Raw genomic sequence first — 19,496 nt, forward strand, 5'->3', positions numbered from 1 at the left:
AGTTTTTGAAAATGCTGTTACTGTGCATGTGCATCCAATAAATTATTCTTCTGCACGGTGCTCAGTAGGCAGACAATGAGAACAATGTTTTCTAAGTTCTATACTTGGATCTGTGTCCGTTCACTCTGACACCTTCGTAGTAATGACAACAACTGGAAGAAGGAATATTAGAACTATTGTCTTTACAAAGGTGTGTTTTCTAATCTTTACATCTTGCCGGGTTATTCTGTCAGACTGAATGAACCTCTGAGTGGAGCAGTTCAGGATCTCTGACACTGATGCTCCAGAGAATGACGATCACCACGAATGACGGAGCTGGAATTCTTCACCAAAGAGACCAGGAGAATCTGCGCTGGACGTCCTGACACCCTGCAGGCCTCCAAGCTGTGTCCGCCTCCTTCATCCTGTCCTGACACAGAGCTCAGAGGGTCGTAGCTTTCAGACTTTTAAGCAGCTTCATTCCATTGAAAACCACCAGTGACGCCCCGTTTAGGTGACGTTGTCAGGTGAAAACAGAAACTTGGGCTGTGTTTCGGGGGTCTGTTTACATGAAAACGGTGTTTGGAGCCACTGAGGACGCAGCTTTCAAAAGTGAAACTTTTTGAAAACGCTTCAACTTCATCTCCAGATACCACATTTTTAACAAAGTTATGAACCTCTGTCAGTCTCCCCACTGCTGGGTGTGAATGCTGCTCAGTGCTGTCTGGTTAGGCAGCTGTTCGGCGGTGTCCCACTGGTCATGGCGTCTGCAGGATCACCTGATGGTCCACGTTCCCACCAACGCCGTCACTGCTTCATGCCGTTTACAGTTTCCTCAGCATCAGATCATGAGATAAACTAAACAGGATGCTCTTTTTGACACTTTTTGGTGAATCAAAACTTCCATTTTAGTCCATCTTTAAGACATTTCTCGTCACTTTTTCCTTCCTTCTGGTTTGGAAAGTTGTCCCTCTGTCACACTCCTTGGACTTAATTATGCATATATTGTGTCTTTGTGTGTCCCAGCATGCTGCAGCTCTTTCTGTGTCACTTCTGTCCCATATGATGCCTCCACCCGTCCACTTCAAGCACTCGGGGCTTCTCATACCCATCTTTTTTTTTTTTTTTTTCTCAGCCCATTAGCCCACGGTACAAGCCAAGCTGTACTGTCTCTTTGTTTCCCCTACGCTTCGATCGCACTGACGTGGTCTGGCCTCCAGCAGCATAATGGCCATCAGCATTCACTGGAGCCCGGCGCAAACTGCCCGCCTTAAACAATACCGCCAACAATACCATCAGATAATGACAATACAGGCCAGACAGATTTCACTGAACAATGGCCTGCAGTGCTGCAGTGTGTGTGTGTGTGTGTGTGTGTGTGTGTGTGTGTGTGTGTGTGTGTGTGTGTGTGTGTGTGTTAGCAGTATGCCCAGCAGGTTGCCCAGAGACCCTCCCTCCTCTGTAGTTTTTCAAAATTCTCTGTATTGTTTAACTACATCCCATCTCCTAATCACTCTGACAACCACACACACACACACACACACACACACACACACACACACACACACACACACACACACACACACACACACACACACACACACACTGACCAAAGTTCACAGCGTGTCTGCAATACCTGATTCCTTGAAGTTTTCCTTCTGTCTTTCGCTGCTCATTGTTTTCTGCACTGTGTTCATTTCTGTTTCTTCATCAGTCTCACACACACAAACACACACTCACACACACTCACACACACACTTCACATGATCAGTCACTCTCATCCATTCACACACATATTGAGGACTGTCTTGCACCAGCCTCTGCACGGGAAGACAGCACACTTTAGCAGCTGTTGCTCGTTGCAGCGTTTGTTTCCAGATATCAGCGAATCAGAGCTTTAATAAGTCAGACAGTGAAAAATTTTGGACTTGACTGAACATGTTGGGTCAATTCAAGTCAAACAAATTCAGAATGACTTAACATTTCTCCATCAGGCCGTCAGGAAACAGAAAAGAGCTCGATCATGTTGACGCTGACATCGGCCTCCTCTCCGCCCGTCGCTCCGGCGCCGGCTGCAGGTGAAGTCGAGCCGTCCTGCGATCTAACTGACGTGGACGAGCTCGTGAACATACGTGAACCGCAGGCTCGATATTTACAAGCATTTGTCAATAAAAGTACAAAATGCGTGACAAAGGGAGGCCGATGCATGCCCGGTGCGGCTCCCGTTGTTTCCAGTTGCCGAGCAACGACGTGTACAATATCCTTGGATTAGCATCAAAAACAGAAGGCACAAAGGATTGTGCAGGATTACATCACAATGGGAGATCCTCATCGGCACAGACAGCCATCAAGCAGGCCTTTGGTTCTGAAAAAAATCTGAATGTGACATCAAAATCCTGCAGCAGCAGCAGCTTTTCACATTTACTGAGACTGTAGAGGAAGAAGAAAGGACACCTCTGTCTGAAACGAAGCTGGACTGTGTGTGTGTGTGTGCGCGTGTGTGTGTGTGTGTGTGTGTGTGTGTGTCATCTTTGTTCAGTAACCTGCTCTTTGTGTGCTGTTTCTGTCCTTTTTTGCTAATTTCTGAATAAAAAGGTCTCAGCAAAGGTATCTGAAAGCATCACCAGAGGACGTCCATGTAAACCGAAGACACTGCAGTACATTTTGTAATAAGTTTTGCAGTTTGGTGTTCTACTGAGGTGAACTGGGGTTGGGAATAAAGATGTTTTCTTCCTCCCATTCCCTTTTTCGTACCGATGATTCGTTTTATCACGACATCTAATAATTAGTGCATGATTACTGCCTTTTTAATGGTTGACGTTCAAACTGTGGCTCTGGTTTTCTGCACGCAGTCTTTATTCCTGTATCATCAGAGAGAGCAGGAATGTCCTCGACTCCCATGAGACGTCTCCAGAGGCGTTTCAGAGCGTTTGGCAGTAAATCCTCGGACCTCCACCTCTGCCTCCACCTCCCTGCCGGCCGGAGAGCAGCAGCTGCCGCAGCAGTTGGTTTGCACAGTCAGCCTGTCAGGAGGCGTCCGGGGGAAGCTCGTCCTGCTCGCCGCCCTCGCTCAACACGGGCGACTTGTGGTACTTTAGAGGGGCGGACTCAGAGGAGAACGACTACCCACAGTCCTCGGCGCCTCAGACAGGATGGAGCAGGTTACAGCTGAGCTCCAGCCTCTGCTCTGGCCGCTGCGTCTGAGGATCCACCTCACCGTGACAAACCGCTCATCCAGTCATCAGGAGCTGGTGAGACGGTGAACACACTGGTGGACCTGCGTCTGTTTCAGAGAGCGGAGCCGGTGTGCGACCAGGAGGAGACCCAGTGAGTACAGTGAGCGAAGCACCTGCCGCTCCGGTGGACATCTGGCCCTTTCACTAAACCAGGACAGCTCATTGTGGGACATATTGGAGGAATCTTTTCCTGCTTTACATCTCAATGGGGATCTATTTTGCGCTATTTGCCCATCTGCTTTTATGATAATGCCGCATCTATTTCAAAGACAGTAAGTGATCCACTGAGGAAGTTTGGAACAGAGCATAAAATAAAAAAAAAACTTATTCCAGCTGCAGAGAACAGCAGCAGCACCGCTGCTCGGTAGAAGGAATGAGATCTTATTCCTGCACCAGCATTGTATTGTGTTGCATTGTGTTGTGTTTTGTTGTGTTTTGTTGCGTTTTGTTGCGTTTTGTTGCGTTTTGTTGTGTTTTGATGTGTCCACCACTCTGTGTTCCAAAAAGAAAATGATTTTCTTTAGGATTTGTTCAGGTTGCTCGGCGGGCCCAATTGGAGCCTGTTGTGGGCCGGTTTTGGCCCACAGTCCTTATGTTTGGACCACTTGGTTTTGTCCACTTCACGGCGCTGCCGGCCGTTACCCGGACCTCCATCGGAGCCTGTCATCCACAGACCATGCCGCTCCAGCTGACGGTACAGCCGCCCGTTACCATGACGACCGTCCTGAAGCCACACTCCGGCCCTCCTGCAGCATCTGCAGTCGTCTGACAGTCACCGAATAAAAAACCACCTTCATCGTCTGTCATTACCGAAGGCGGTCGGTGTGGCTCAGGGCAGGATGTGCACAAAGAGCCCCGGTTCGAACCCCGGTGAGCGCTGGAGCGGAGCTCATGTCCAGGTCAAGGGTGAAGGACGCTCAGACCTGCTGCTGGTGACAGAGAGTGGCTCAACGGAGAGACGTCACTGTCACCTCAACCAGGGCTGTCAAACATAAGGCCCGTGGGCCAAGATGAGGTCCACAAGAGGCTCCGCTCCGGCCCAGCAAAGGTTCAAGCAGATTTTAAAAGTCTGTATCAGAGACGCTGCTGTGAAAGATAGAAAACCAGGATTCCAGAGAGCTCATATCTTTGCTCTCCTTGTTGAACTTCTGTTCTTTTGCTTTGAGGGAATTTGCTTCATTACTGAGATGATTCCCTCTGTGGATAAACAAACCTCTGCTGTGTCCGTCGTTTTCACAGCCCGGCTGCTGTCCTCCGCAACGATCAGTATCAGGTCGTTCTCTCCATATGCTGCAGCTCTGCAGGAAACATTTGATATGCCTCTTCTCCCGCCATGCTTTGACCGGAGCGCCGGTTCCTCCCCTCCCCTCCCTCTGATACCTCACAGACCAGGTGGTCCTCTCCTGCCGTCTGGACTAACTCGGATTTACAAATCTCTGATCACTCAAGTGTCTTTCTCTAGACAGGAAAACCTCTGTACCTCCAAGAAAAAGTATTGTTTTCACAAAGTTGTGTCTTCAGTGGTTCTGAGCACTGTTGTCATGGAAACACAATGAAAGTTTTAATGTTTACTTGAAGATATGGTGTAAATAGATTAACTAATCGATCAGAAATGTGTTTCTTTGTACGGGATCTTAAAGGAACAAAGCTGAAAAAAGTTTAATGAACTTGTTTAACAGTGCACGTGGCGCACGTGGAGGCCCAGAGGCGCCGTCACCTTGCAGGTGCGGCACTTTCAGAGCGGGAGGAAACGCCGTGGAGGGAGGAGAGGGAGCATTCAAAGAATGTCAGAGGAGAGGGAGATCGGGCCGGGAGCCGGGGAGGCCGAGCCGCAGAGAAAAGGGAGAAGCGGGGCAGCTGGCGTAATTACAGAGCGGCGAGCACACAGAGGGAAGAAAGGCAGAGAAAGGGGAGAAAAGTTGTCTCCACCTCTCCAGGTCTGAGTTCATCCCACAGCACCTGTCCGCCAGCTGGACGGCTCTCACACTTCACACTCTCCATTCCTCCGATCACTGCTGGGAACGCCACACACACCCCGATCACACATCTGTGTTTACCTCGCATTTTATAATCGACTGGTTGTCCTCATACGGGGGAATGAGTCCTGCTCAGAGTTTGGATTTACTTCATTTCCTGACTTTACTCACAGCAAAAGAAGGGTGTCGAATATAAGGCCTGTGGCTCAAAACTGGTCTTCAAGAGGCTCCAATCCGGCCCAACAAACCACAAAGGATGTTGGTAAAATTTCAAAGATGTTTATTTTTAATTTTTTAGTCAAATTTCTTTATAATAATGGACACAGCACAACACTGAGACCTGAGCTGAGATATGATGCTGTCATGAAAGAGAGAAAACAAGCATTAGCCTCAAAGCCAAGCTGTAAAAACATGCATAATGCAACAGTTATAGAATTTCTTTCTTTCTTTTTTTTTTTGTTTTTACATTTCATTGTATTTAGGACCATAAAAATTGACTATATGTTGAGATTGTAGTAATTTTTGATAGTCATTGCTTGGCTTTTGTTAAAATATGAACATTTTCATCATGTATACTCTGTGGCAAGGCGAAGAAAATCTTTTGACCTTAAATTTAAAAGTTAATACAGTCTGATTTCACTTGTTCAGCCTTCTCAGCATAAAACAGCTTCCTGTGGTCCCTGAACGGAAGAGTTTGACACCCCTGATCAAGATGTTCAGCACCGGGATGAAACCAAACATTTGAAGCTTGATGATATGTGAATTGTTGGTTGCATATTCTGCACAGCCATGCATGTTGTATACAGTTCAATCCTAGATCATTCAAATGAAACTTGTCTGTGGGCCTCCTGCTTGTGATTCATTTTTCAGGAACTGAGAAACGTGTTGAATTCATTTGATTTAATCGAATGTTTTCAATTCATCCATTTTCCATGAGATTAATACAAATTCGAGGTTCAGCATGATTTTTATCAGTGTAAAAGCAGTTTATAAGTGAAGTTCACTTACTATTTCCCCATGCTTTTTTTTCATGAATGCCAGTCATTTTTTTTCATTTTTCATGCTGCTTCTGGCCTGTTTGTATTTATTAGATAAATGTTATGTGTAAATGTTGAGGGACTGATCATGTTCTCTGTCTGGTATTACAGTGAAGCAGGAATGAGCCTTTCAAGTCCAGCATGCAGTTTCAACAGCTGACCAGCAGATGTCAGCATCACACCGTGTAGGACTTTACAGGCCGCAGAGCAGAACCGGACCAGAGGACCAGGCCAGAGGACCGGGCCAGAGAACCGGACCAGACGGACCTGTCGTCTTTGGAAGACGATCAAACCATGAATTATGTCAGCAACAGACTCAAGACAGATATGAAAACAGCGCTCGTATCGTATAATTTGTAGATAAATCTCGGACCGAACTTCCACAGCGGCTCGTTGGTCTAGGGGTATGATTCTCGCTTTGGGTGCGAGAGGTCCCGGGTTCAAATCCCGGACGAGCCCACTGCTTTTCTCCACATCTGTATTTGTTTTTTCTTCTGCTTTCTGTTTTTTTATTTTAAATTTATTATTTCCAGGCATACATTAGAATATAAATCAATTTTTTTTATATATTTATTTTTTACCCCTGTAGAACCAGATTCAGTCTTTCTGCTGTTGTGGTCACCGGAGATAGAGGAGAGAAACTGACGGCGATCTTTATTGTTATCCTGCACAGCTCCCTGTTTCTTGCTTGTTGCTTCCTAATCAGCGCCGTTCGCTCTCACAGCAGCTTATTGATCAACTCGAAATCGACCCGACATTCCTTAAAATAAAACCTTTATTATATAAAAATGCTTTTGATACAAAAAATGTCACAAGTGTAAATTACACAAAGCATTCTTAGCTGAGACCACAATTACAGGGTTTTACTGACACAGTGGTTTGTAGGCAGGGCTTCGCTGGTCGTACTGCTCACTGTACGGATGCTGCTGCAGCTACCTCGGCTGAATCTCGCCGCTCATCTCCAGAGGTACGGGAGCCTGAAGTGGCCCCCCGTGACCTCTGACCTGTCTGAACGTTGCCAGATCGATACTGTATGGAGAAGCCGAGTGAAAATGTTGACTTAGTGCTACTGATGTACCTCATTTATCTTTATCCAACTAAAACGGGGCATTAAGTTGGTCTTTCGAAAGGCAAAGTGCTTATTCCTTTAGTTGTAAAGAGCTTGAAAAAGCCTGTTGATCAGCAATTAGAAATAGAACTAATGTATCTATAGAGGAAAGGTTCGGGCAGGGTCTAGCAGGGGTGTCGAACGAGGGGCCACCGGCAGCTGAATTTGATCTCAAAGGCTTTTGATGAGACTTTCCTTTTTCTGTTTTCCTTTCAGTGCAAATACATCACGAGAAAGTTTACATCTAATGTGATGAAAAAATAAACAGAACTTTTTCAGAGCCGTATAGTGAGAGGGTTGACACAATGACCGCCATTTTTCCCTCTGTATTGTTTATTCCATCAGTGCCATCAAAATGTCGAACTGAGGCAACATCCAGCGACATGTGGACGGCACTGATGTCTCAACACGAAGATAAACAATACAGAGACGACTGCTGGACAAAAAAATGGAGGAACCGATTGGTCATTGCCGCAACTCTCGCACTATACGGCTCTGGATCTTCCATATTAATGGTGACAGAATGGGTCGGACCGGAGCCGCTTGTCGGACACCCCTGATCTAAGGCGTGGTTCTTCCATCGGGGTAGTGGTTCAGGTGGGGAAGCGGCGGGCTTCAGATAGTGGAAGTGGGCGTGTTTTCAAAGTGCGGTCGCAGCAGCGCTGAAGAACGGCCCTGCGTCAAGGCCTCTCTGTGCTGGGACGGTCGCTGAGTTCATCGAGACTTCAGAAACAGACAACAGACGGGACGGGGGGTGGGGGGAGAAAAGACGAAGAAGAAGAAGAAAAAACAAAGACGCATTGAGACGTGCGGCTGACTCTGGAAGCGGTGAAGACTTTCACGACTCCTTCAAACCAGACATGGCAGCTGACGCACAACGAAACGACTCATCTACACACAAAAAGAAGAAAGAACGCTAGAAGAATAATCAGTTATTAGCTGTAAAATAGCTTCATCATCTACAGTCAGTACGAGAGTGGTCATTTTGGCCTTTCTGTGTGGTGATATAGTAATATAGTATGTACACAATAGCAGCAAACATACTTTTGGTAAACTGGAAGAAAATAAAGGTAAAATGTGATACAGACGGTTCACCACAAAAAAAACAAAAAAAAAACAAAGCATTCTCACTGACTTCATTACACATCTGTACAACAGCTTTCAATGTGCGGATTCATTTGGTTTGTGGACGTGAGGAGGATCAACAGGGACGACTCGGGGGAGGAGGGGGGGCTTTTCTATCCATGCATCCGGTTCATTCATTATGATTCACATTCATTCAGTCACTGAAATCATTTCTCTCCTGACATTCATCTGCACTCCCGGACTCTGCGGTCCAGTCTTCAGCTCGCGCAGCCGTCCTGTTGGTGAGGTGGTGGATCGGCCGCCGCGGGCGAACGTCAAAAACAACAAAAGACAAGGTTAAAAATTCCACTGGTTTCTTTAAATCCCGCTGTGACGGAGGAGGAGGGCGAGCGGCGCCTCCCGCTCGCTCTGAGGAGTCCGGACGGCGGCGGAGAGCGTTTCCTTCACACGGAGGAGCGACGGTTCAAAACCGGGCACCCTGGGGCGGCGGTCAGATGCCGGGCCTCCTGACGGCTGGAATGATGAAATGACCGAGGTGAGACGTGGGGACCTTGAGCAAGGCACTGGAGCCGAGCCGGCCGGTTTTAAGCAGCACGAGTGGGCCGTCCGGGCGTCCGGCGGGGTTCTACACGAAGCGGACTTCATCCCTTTCTTCCTGGAGGGGGGTGGGGGGTCACGACGAGTCGGTGCAGGGGGAGGGCGGAGGCGGGCACAGGTGGAAGTAGGAGCGCTCGGTGGAGGGGGACGGCGGGCAGCTCTCCTCGGCAGACATGTACTGGGAGCGGGGCGTCGGCGGCGGCGGGTACGGGTCCGAGTCCGAGTTCAGGTCCATGTAGTACTTGTTCTGTTTGCCGTGGCCGCCGTGGCCCGCCGCCTTCCAGCGGCCCGCCGAGGACGGCAGGCCCGAGGGCGGGTGGTGCGGGGTGTAGTCGCTGTCGCACACGTCGGTGCTGCAGGGCGTGGTGGGCGGGGCGGCGCCGCGGACCGGGTGGTAGGGCCTGGAGGAGGGGAGACGCAGGGTGATCAACACCTTGATCTTCAGTCTGAAGACTGAACACAAGCTCACCGATAAAAACCAGAACATGTTGGATTCATGCTAATATTCACTCTTTGATATATATTTTTAAAAGAATCAGTCAGAATTTATTTTTTTCACTTCAATTTTCTAAATATTCTCTAACTTGAAATGGAGCTGAACTTGAGAGCGCACAGATCGGAGGTGACGGAGGCGGAGGAGAGTACCGGTAGGATCTGGTGGTGGAGGGACTGTTGGAGGAGTAGAAGATCTCTGCGTTGTAGAGGGAGCGGTCGGTGGCCGGGGACGGAGGGGGGTTCAGGATCTGGCGACAGACACAGAACAGCATCAGCACACTCACAAAACTCTCATCCATTTCTTTAAATTCCCAATAGAACAGATAAACATCTGTGAGTATACGATACACGTGCATGTGCATGTTTGTGTGCATCAATGTGTATATACATGCATGTACGCGTGCTTCAGTGTGTGTGTGTCTTTGTGTGTGTGTGTACCTGTGGGTAGAACACCCCCTTGGTTGAGGACGAGCTGCTGGACGAGGCTCCGGTCACGTGGTTCCTGTCGTACAGCGGCGCTCCGCTGCTGCTGCTTCCCATCAGGCTGACTGAGCTCATCATGGACTTCCCACAGGAAATACCTGCACACACACACACACACACACGCTCATGTCTGGCTCGTACGGTCACACTCTGCCTAGCCCTGCAGACGGGCTCGTACCCTGGAAGGTGCCGTGCTGCGAGCCGCTGGGGGCGATGAAGTTGAGGGGCACGTGCGGCGGCCCGCTGATGTACTCGTGAGGGAACGTGCCGCTGGGGCCCTTGTAGCGCCGACACACCACGCGCTGGCACACGAAGTACGCTCCCCCGATCACAAACACCAGCAGGATGATGGCGATGACGGGGGCGACGGTGCCGGAGCCGGGGCTCGGGAGGCCGCCGGAGGGCGGAGACACTTCTACCAGAGGAAAACACACAGCAGCGTGAGGACGACGAGACGCCGAAGGCCCAGTTCTGGAGAAAACACATGGCTTATGCTCGCCGGCTGCTTTGTCTCTGTTTTTACCGCAGGCCAGTTCGTCCGATCCGTCCGGACAGTCGGAGTAATTGTCACACTGCTGTTTCTTGGTGATGCACTGGTTGTCGGCACAGCGGAAATGGTTCGGGGGGCAGATGCCTGCAGGACACAGAGATCACTCAAACCAGGACACCACTGGAGTACTGACCTTCAATTACCTATACCACCAATAAAAGTACTTATTACTTGTCATTAAATGTTAATAAATGAAGCTTCCTTGTGATATTTTAACAGAAAGCAATTTTCAGTCCATCTTACTTTTATCATTCTCAAAAAAGGCTGTATCACCAGGCCGTATCCATGATTTTACAACTATGAGTACGTCTATAAATCTGATCATTTTGAGGGCCAAAACATTTTATCCTCACTTCAGAAGCCATAATGTAACAGGAAAGAGAAGAATGTCTTGAAAGTGCTTCTAATTTCATGAAAAGTGTGGTTTAAATTGAAAGTATTACTTCTAAAATGTTTAAATTGGATTAAAATGTTGTTGAATGATTTTCCTCTTCCCACAGTAAAAACCATAATGTAATAACCTTCGGCGTTTTGCCAGTGTGTGTGTGTGTGTGTGTGTGTGTGTGTGTGTGTGTGTGTGTGTGTGTGTGTGTGTGTGTGGCCCTACCGTCGCAGTACTGCTCGTCTGAGTGGTCAGCGCAGTCGGGCTCCCCGTTGCAGCGCAGCTGGCCGTCGATGCAGCCTCCCTTGTCGCACTGGAACTGCGAGGTGGAGCAGACGGGGCAGTTGTCCTCGTCGCTGCTGTCGTCGCATTCGGGGAAGCCGTCGCAGCGCCACGCCATGGGGATGCAGTCGATCTCCCCCGTGGAGCAGGTGAACTGCTCGGTGGAGCAGGTGGGCGGCTCTGAGACAGAGAGAGAGAGAGAGAGAGAGAGAGAGAGAGAGAGAGAGAGAGAGAGAGAGAGAGAGAGAGAGAGAGAGTTTTGGGGGTCGGTCGCTCTCTCTGGGAACTCCTGCAGCGTTGTGGAGTCCCCGGCGTTCGGCCCGGCGTTTGCTGCTCACCTCCACAGTGCAGCAAGTCCTGCAGCAGCACCAGGTGCATGGGGCACGAGCAGCGAGGCGTGCCGTCGCCTTTAGAGATGCAGATGTGGGAACAGCCGCCATTGTCCCGGGAACAGGGGTGAGACGCTGCGGAGGAGAAGCCTTCGTCACTACAGACGCACACAAACAGTAACAGGCCAGACGATACATGATAGATGACGTGTGTGTGTGTGTGTGTGTGTGAGACGTGAGTACCAAACTCCTTGGGGTCCATCTCTTCCACGGCGTGGATGGAGGTCAGGTAGGTGATGCGGCCCTGGATGCGCGTGCGTCCGTCCCCGGTCAGTTTGTCCACCCGCTCGATCATCTGCTGCTGCCGGTCGATCCAGTACAGATGGTCTCCCAGGATGGTCAGGCCCATGGGCTGCAGGATGTTGGAGTCCTGCAGGACGATGCGATTGGCTCCTGGAATCACACGAAGAAAAGAGAAAACAACACGACGTTGAAGGTTCTTCATCTGGAGTCAGTTCCTGGTTTGTGTTCCTTCTATCAGAGCTTTTTCCGGTCACAGATTTTACTGTTCACGCTGTGTGTCGTTAGTGTTGCCACGATATGTTTTCAGACGCAGGAAGAAGAAAGCCTCTGAGTTTTAATGACTCTGCCGGCTGAACTGTGTGACGTTCTCCGGCTCGTGGAGCAAAATTGACTTAACTTGAGGGAATTTTTGTCATTCAGTCGAGCAACAAGTCTGAAAGACAAATGCTGCCTCTGTGCAGAGTGAGGAAAAAAACAGTGAAATGACCTGAAGTGACACTAATCCTGGCTGAAAACTTCATGCAGTCTGTATCTTCTGTGCACATTATGTCAGGTGATCAAAATGTACTTTGTGCTTTTTCCATTTTGAGCCAAACTCAGCAGCAGGGCTCTTCTCCTGGTGGTCGATGTGGAGACAGTAAAACACTGCTGCAGAATCAGGCTCCATCTATGTTCTCCAGCCTCGGCCCCATAAATAATTTCAATCTGTGAGATTTAATATCTTTCAGTACATGCCTGTTTTTGGTCAAATGTTCAAAGTGGCTGCACGGGGCTATTAATAAGCCAAGAGAGTCTGAATTCACTAATACCTGCTTGTCAGTGAGTTTTTAGCTCCACGACTCCCAGGAATAAAAGAACACTCTGAACGACACCATTTTTGGATTTATTTCATCAAAGTGAGCAAAAATAAAAAATTAAACTGCGTCTGCTTCAGTGTGTTACAGTAAAACAGTGTTTTGGATTCTGACTCACCTGTCAAGTCGCTGCTCTCGATGTGTTTCAGGTCGGCGTCCACCCAGAAGAGCTTGCCCTGCTTGTTGTCCAGAGCGAGCGCCACGGGCCGGATCAGGCCGGTGGTGAACAGAGACTCCCGCTCCGTCCCGTCCAGGCTGGCTCCTTCGATCTTGGCCGAGCGCTCCTGCACCGTGGTGAAGTACATGTACCTGCACGGACGCACGGCGGTCAATGAGGGCTCCGAGGCCTTCTGGCGCGGCGCCGCCGGGAGCCTCACCCTTTCTCGGCGTTGACCACGATGGCCCGCGGCTTGTCCGTGTCGTCCTTGACGACCACGCCCACCGTGTGCCCGTCCATCCGCTGCACGTTGATGGTGTTGGTGGTCTCGCAGGTCCAGTAGATGTGGCGGCTGTAGGGGTCCAGGCTCAGGTCGTGGACCTGGTTGTCTGCCGGCTGCGCCGTGCTGCTCACGATCATGGACGCCTTCCAGAAAAACACACAACAGAGTCAAAGGTCACAGACAGCCTCACTTCCTGCGTCAGCATCAGAGGCATGTCCAAAACAACGGACAGTCTGGGGCGCTTCAGACACGGCTGTAGCTCAGGCGAGACTCTCACCATGGAGCCGTCGTCTCTGGCTCGCCGGATGTTCTGCCGGCCGTCCAGCCAGTAGACCAGGCGGTCCAGCGGGTCGTAGTTGACGCCGCGGACGTTCCTCAAGACGTGGATGGGCAGGATGATGTCCGGACTCTGCTCCCCCAAAACCATCCTGCTGATGCTGGCCTTCTGGCTGAAGAGCAGGAAGCTGGAGGGAGCTGCACACACACACACACACACACACACACACACACACAGGTTAGGTTAGGACTGTTGTACCTGGCGCTGTATAAATAAAGCTGGATTGAATATATAAAATTAAGGAGTTCACATAGAACAAACAATCCTTTCACAAACACCCTAACAAAACTAAAAGTTGAAAAAAGAAACCGCAATTTCAACAGTATTCTGCCTCGGTTCACTGCGTGCTTTAAACTCACAGATCACAGCGGATTTTTATTAAACTGTTCACATCTTGAAAGGCAGAAAACATTTTTCCACCTGGAGCTGGAACTGGAAATTACACCAGGCTAGTTTATACTACGACCAGAGTAATTATAATGAAGACACATTCCTCCATCTGTGCAGTTGGTGAACCACAAGGTACCCAGGGTAAAGTGCGCCCCTGGTGGTCAAATACATGCACTGCAGTTATTGTCATTGAAAATTTCATCTTGTGGGTGAACGTTGGTCAAAGACATTTCTCCAAACATCACAGTCCAGGTGGCTGACGCCTCCCCCTGCCCGTCAGACGTTTTGGACTCACAGCTGCAGTTCTTGCCGTCGGCGTTGAGGGTGTAGTGCGAGGCGCAGCGGCACTGCGCTCCGGCAGGCATGGCCAGGCACAGGTGGGCGCAGTTGCCGTTGTTGTGCGAGCACTCGTTGGAGCCGTCCTGCCGCGACGAGTGGAACACCAGGATGTCCAGCATGAGCTCCAGCTGGCCCTGGGGACACAGTGACGGGGGACACGCTGAGGCACGCCGACCCGGATGGCCCGAAGCCCCGCCCCCCTGGTCAACGGCTTCCCTACCTGCAGCACCACGGTGCGGTTGAGTCCGCTGCGTTTGTCGGCTCTCTGGATGCTGCGCAGGTTGAAGTCGGTCCAGTAAATAAAGTCACGATACTGAGTCAACCCGAACGGGTGCGGCAGGTCGTCCACGATGATCTCCCTCTGGAGGCCTGCGGGACACCAGACGACAATAAATTAGCATTGAGGTTTTATGCTATAGATAGAAAAGTTTTTTACAAATAGAAGCTCTTGAACATTTGTGCCAAAAGGTTTCATTATAATTGACGTTATTTTGAGTCATTTTCCGTAGCAATTGTGTGGTTTCGTGAAAATATAGACTTTTTCATCAAGTCTACTTTGTGCCACAACAAAGAAAGTTGAAATTTAAAGGTTATTTTGGCTCTACTTTACCTTTCTGGCCCACTCAGGATGAAATTAGGCTGCATGTGGCTGGTGAACTAACAAGAGCTTAACAGTCGAATATTGATCAGGACAAGGCTATCAGGCCACAGCATTTTAAGATTATTCTGTCTTTTAGCGATACAGTTTCACATCATCGTCTGTCTATAAACAACCTGATCGGCCCTTTTTTTTCCAAATAATGTTTTATACAATGTCAGAGATGCAATATAAATATCTATCTACAGATGAGAAGACGTTTAACAATGTTTTAAGTTGCTGCCAGTGTGCTTCTCCTCGTCCGACTGCACCAAAGTTAAATAAATTAAAATAATAGCCTACAGTTCAAGCCGTTTCCTCCTCTAACATTACGGTGATTTTAAAGGACTACATTTAAACCGATGCATTGACCCGATCAGCCACGTTCTCCCTCTTTTTTGCAGCAGCAGCGTGTTACACCACTTTATAAAAACACATTCAAATGAAAACCCCTCCATCCGCTTCCCCGTTGCCACGGCGACTCGTTGAAACGGCGCTCCATTAATGCTGTCTTTTTAAAGTTGTGTCTCTTGCGCTTAACTCCAGCTGAAACTATTCAGAGTTGATCTAACTAATTCAAATCAGCTTTTCTGAAACCGAAAACTCAGAGATCAGACTCCTGATCGGATCGCTTCAGCATGTAGAAATCCAGTGGATCAATAGATTCAAAAACCAAAGGTCCAACGATCAATGGTCGATCATGTAAGTGCTTTGAACTTGTTCCTAACTGAATATGCAGAGACACGACTTTGACATACACTAAAAGAAAAATTTAATTCCAATATTTCTATGATTTATATTTATATATGTTTCCTCCCGTTGGATAAGTGTTTTACTTTTTTTCTCTAATTTGCTTCCCTTTTCCTCATTTTTCCCTTCTTTTTCCTCTTTTTATCAGTGTATTTCGGTATCTCCTGCCACGAGCCTCCATTCGTCCGTCTAAAGATAACGTCGGCCTCAAACCTTGCATGTTGGTGCTCTCGATCATGCAGGTGTCCAGGTCGGTCCAGTACAGCCGGTGGTCCACGTAGTCGATGGTGAGCCCGTTGGCGCGTCCCACTTTGTCCACCAGGCTGATGATGACGCTGCCGTCCATGTAGGCTCTGGCGATCCGAGGCCGGCCCCCCCACTCCGTCCAGTACATGTAGCTGCAGAGACGGAGTTTCACGGGTTACCTGTCTGTTTCCACTATGTGACTTAAAAAAAAGCTCAATGAGAGAACACAAGTGTGTCTTTATTGTCTTTCTCCGTGTCGGAGCAGGTTTATAAGACGATCAGATGATCTCAGAAGCCTCCAGGCAGCGCCGCCTGACATCATGAAGACTTTTACAAACAGAGTGACAGATTTGCAAGCTGGCGCCCGGCGCTGAAACACCCACGAGGTGCCGTCAGGACGATGTGGGCGCGCACGCTCGGCGATAATGCCGGCCTTGTTAACAACCAGGTCTGATGGCAGAATCCCAGCTGGAGGTTACAAATGGGGAGAAGAGGCCCGAAGCGGGCTGATGCACCTACATACCAACACAATGACATTTCTGAGCCCTCGCCAGTTCGAACGGGGTGAAGTCATCGGCGTAAAAATAACCTGTCCTCCAGAAAAACAGGGCTGGGATCATGAATCACTTCCAGCTTTACCTCACAAAGTTGTTGTTTGAAAAAGTAATCCACGTCTTCATCACGCCTCACCTGGATTACTGCAACAAACTTCATTTTAGAGTCAGCCAGTTTCAGGTTGGTTTCAAAGCTCGCAAGAAGGAGCAGCTAGCTCCCGTTCAAGCCTCCTTCCACAGGTTTCTTTCTTTTGTTTTAAAAAATCTTCAAGCAGTCGCTGCTTTGACTCTCCGAGCTGTTTCATCTCTGCACTGCCCGCTCGATACGGGGCGAATTAAACTCATTTTGTTCAGTGGAACCATGCAGCCCAGATTCACCTACAGTGGACTAGACTGGCAAAATAGTACCAGAGTAACCGCGCTATTAACGCCGCATCGCGGATATCTCAGCTCACATCTCAGTGCTGTGTTGTGTTTGCTTCTCTGAAGAAATTTATAAAAAAAAAAAATGAGTGAAATTTTCGGGATGGGTCCCGAATTCGGTACTTTTATAGGTACCGAGTGAATTCAGTTGGTACTATCGAGTACCGATTCGCGTAAAATCAAACGATACCATGTTTTGGTGCCTGAACACATCCTTGTGACTGCGAGGGAGTGGAAGACTTGCCGATTTTCCATGCTGGACGTGAATGCAGCATTGCATGCACTAGAGCATAATGACGTCAGCAGCTAGCATGTCAACAACGTAAATGAGACGAGCAAGCGCTTGAAAGTATCACTTTTCAAAATATGAAGCAGATTGTGCTCGCTGCTATGGGAATACTTCTAATCTGGAAGCTCCTGGTTAAGAACAAGATTGATTTTTCTCAAGGCTGAGGAGTGACCAGCCTCAGATCTACGCTACAACTCCCGCATTCGGCACCGTGAGCACGCTAGCATCCATGAGGGTCTCGTCTGCAGCCAGCAACAAATGAACATTGATTACCACATACACACACAAAAGGGCTGAAAGCTGGTACCAAGGTCTCGATTTTGAGGTCTCGGTCTCACCCGTTGGCTGGATCCAGTGCCAGAGAGTGTGGGTTGTCCAGAGAGCGCGGGTTGTCCAGGTCCTTGTAGACCAGAACCTGCCTGTACTGGCCGTCCAGTCGGGCCACCTCGATGCGGTTGGTGCCGGTGTCGGCCCAGTAGATGTTGCGACCCATCCAGTCCACCGCTACGCCCTCCGGGTAGTCCAGTCCAAACTCGATCACGTGTTCGACGGAGCTGCCGTTCATGTACGCTCTGCTGATCGTCTGACAGAGAGATGGAAGAAAAAGTAAAGCACACATTCAGAGAAAGATGTGTTGAACCACTAGTGGGTGCTGAGAGTTGTGATCAGTGGCTTCGAGCGCTACTCATTTCCAAAATGCAGGTTTCGCACTGTCACTTGAAAACGCTGTCTTGTAAATGCGGCCTCAGTTTGTCTGGACTCCCTCACCTTGGCCAGTATGTCCGTCCAATAAATTCTTCTTTCGCTGACATCAAAATCAAGAGCTGAAGCTTCCCTGACTCCTGTCAGAGGGATGGCCACGTCGTTGCTGTTGGTGCCCAAAGAAATGCTCCTGATGTTGTCCCTGAAGAGATAAGAGAACGTTTCAGAATCATAAGCCGTTACTTTGCTCTCTCCAGCTCACACAGGTTCTGACCACTTTGGCAAGGAACATGAGTCTGAGCTACAGCAGCCTCAAACAAAGTCCAGCTCTCCAAAAACGGGCAAAAACTGGAGCCAAGAAACCAAAGTTCAAGGTTTGTCTACAACTGATTAGATTAAATTAGAGCTGAATGATATATTGTCATGTAACGTGAACTGGTGACTGGACTGCTATAAATCGAGTATCTAGTGCACTGCACGTTCAAGTTCTCCACATTTCAACTCATTATTCCAACACTGGGTTATGATTTGTGGAGATTCACCAGATGTCAGAAGCACAAACATCAAGAGAAACTGTGAGAAAGAGCAAAGTCAACAAAATGAAGCACTGCCAGCGAGAGCTGCAGGTGCGATCGTTAAACAAAGAAGCCGGATTAAAGCTGGCGATGGGAAATTTTTTATCACAAAGTGAAATTGCACAAGTCAACAATATCACAACATAGCTAATGGTTGTTGTTCTCTGTTTTTAATATCTTCATATCCCAACAGGCAAGGGCTGAAAAATCCATCAAGAAGAAACATCTGCAAAACACAAATCAACTGGACTGCTTTGACCGCGGAGACAAAGCCAGAGGTACAGATCCGCTTTCTGACGTGACTTTGAGAGCTGTCCTCTTCTAACCCATAACGCTCTGAACAGCCAGGCCCCTTCATATCCCCAGATCCTCCTGGATACACTGAGCAGTTGCAATATCGAACCTGATACCCAACACTGGTATCGGTTTATTCCCAGACGGCACGTTACGTGACTTCTATAAAAACTGAATTTACTATCTGCGTGTTACGGATTGATGTATTTGTCTGCCTTTGAGGAGGCTTGGAAGCGTCGCCGTGGGTTTTACTGACGGCGTACCTGTTGGTGAAGAGCAGGAAGGCTTCGGGCACCACGCAGGTCTGCAGGTCCGACAGGAGCTCCATCCCCATGGGACAGGAACAGCTGACCGCCTGCTGGCGCCAGAAGCACAGGTGGCTGCAGCCGCCGTTGTCCACCGCACAGCCGTTTGTACCTGTGATACAAACCGAGAGGGGACAGAAGTGTTTGGAGACGCTGACAGGAACGTGTTTTCTATTTTCAAGCCATTTGAAGTGCGATTCCTGTCAGAGTCGAAGCTTTTCTCTCTTATTTTAAACTGATTTAGACCGGCGCAGCGCTATTTCTGTCAGCACATGTCATAAAATGTCTGAAGATAATCATTCCAGCTCCACCGCTGCTTCACTCTGGACACAGGACAAGTTCAACATGAGAAAACAGGAGGAGTGGCGGTGCTCACCATACGTCTCTGTCACTTTAGTGGCCTTCAGTCCCATCAGATCCGGCAGCTGGTCGATGATGATCTCCCGCACGGCGGTGCTCTTGTGGACCCGCTCGATGCTGCGCCTCTGCCAGTCCGTCCAGTAGATGTAATCCCCAGC

The 19,496-nt window shown here is 48.9% G+C and overlaps 1 protein-coding gene and 1 non-coding gene across 2 annotated transcripts in view; one reads left to right on the forward strand and one right to left on the reverse strand.

Annotated features, from left to right (window-relative positions):
* Positions 1 to 6,615: 6,615 nt before the first annotated feature.
* Positions 6,616 to 6,687, forward strand: trnap-ugg (transfer RNA proline (anticodon UGG)). The gene has a single exon. It is a non-coding gene; the product is annotated as a tRNA-Pro (tRNA).
* Positions 6,688 to 6,967: 280 nt separating this feature from the next.
* lrp5 (low density lipoprotein receptor-related protein 5) overlaps positions 6,968 to 19,496 on the reverse strand; it is a 40,722-nt gene continuing 28,193 nt past the window's right edge. The window contains 18 exon segments of the mRNA XM_030096153.1: positions 6,968 to 9,420; positions 9,665 to 9,762; positions 9,953 to 10,095; positions 10,176 to 10,412; positions 10,521 to 10,631; positions 11,155 to 11,391; positions 11,550 to 11,675; positions 11,784 to 11,993; positions 12,816 to 13,006; positions 13,075 to 13,280; positions 13,415 to 13,611; positions 14,160 to 14,337; positions 14,424 to 14,572; positions 15,804 to 15,988; positions 17,441 to 17,685; positions 17,871 to 18,006; positions 18,937 to 19,090; positions 19,355 to 19,495. Coding sequence (XP_029952013.1) covers positions 9,096 to 9,420; positions 9,665 to 9,762; positions 9,953 to 10,095; positions 10,176 to 10,412; positions 10,521 to 10,631; positions 11,155 to 11,391; positions 11,550 to 11,675; positions 11,784 to 11,993; positions 12,816 to 13,006; positions 13,075 to 13,280; positions 13,415 to 13,611; positions 14,160 to 14,337; positions 14,424 to 14,572; positions 15,804 to 15,988; positions 17,441 to 17,685; positions 17,871 to 18,006; positions 18,937 to 19,090; positions 19,355 to 19,495 — 3,269 coding nt within the window. The 3' untranslated portion in view covers positions 6,968 to 9,095.

This window comes from Salarias fasciatus, chromosome 7 (genome assembly GCF_902148845.1).
Source record: "Salarias fasciatus chromosome 7, fSalaFa1.1, whole genome shotgun sequence".
Classification (NCBI taxonomy): domain Eukaryota; kingdom Metazoa; phylum Chordata; class Actinopteri; order Blenniiformes; family Blenniidae; genus Salarias; species Salarias fasciatus.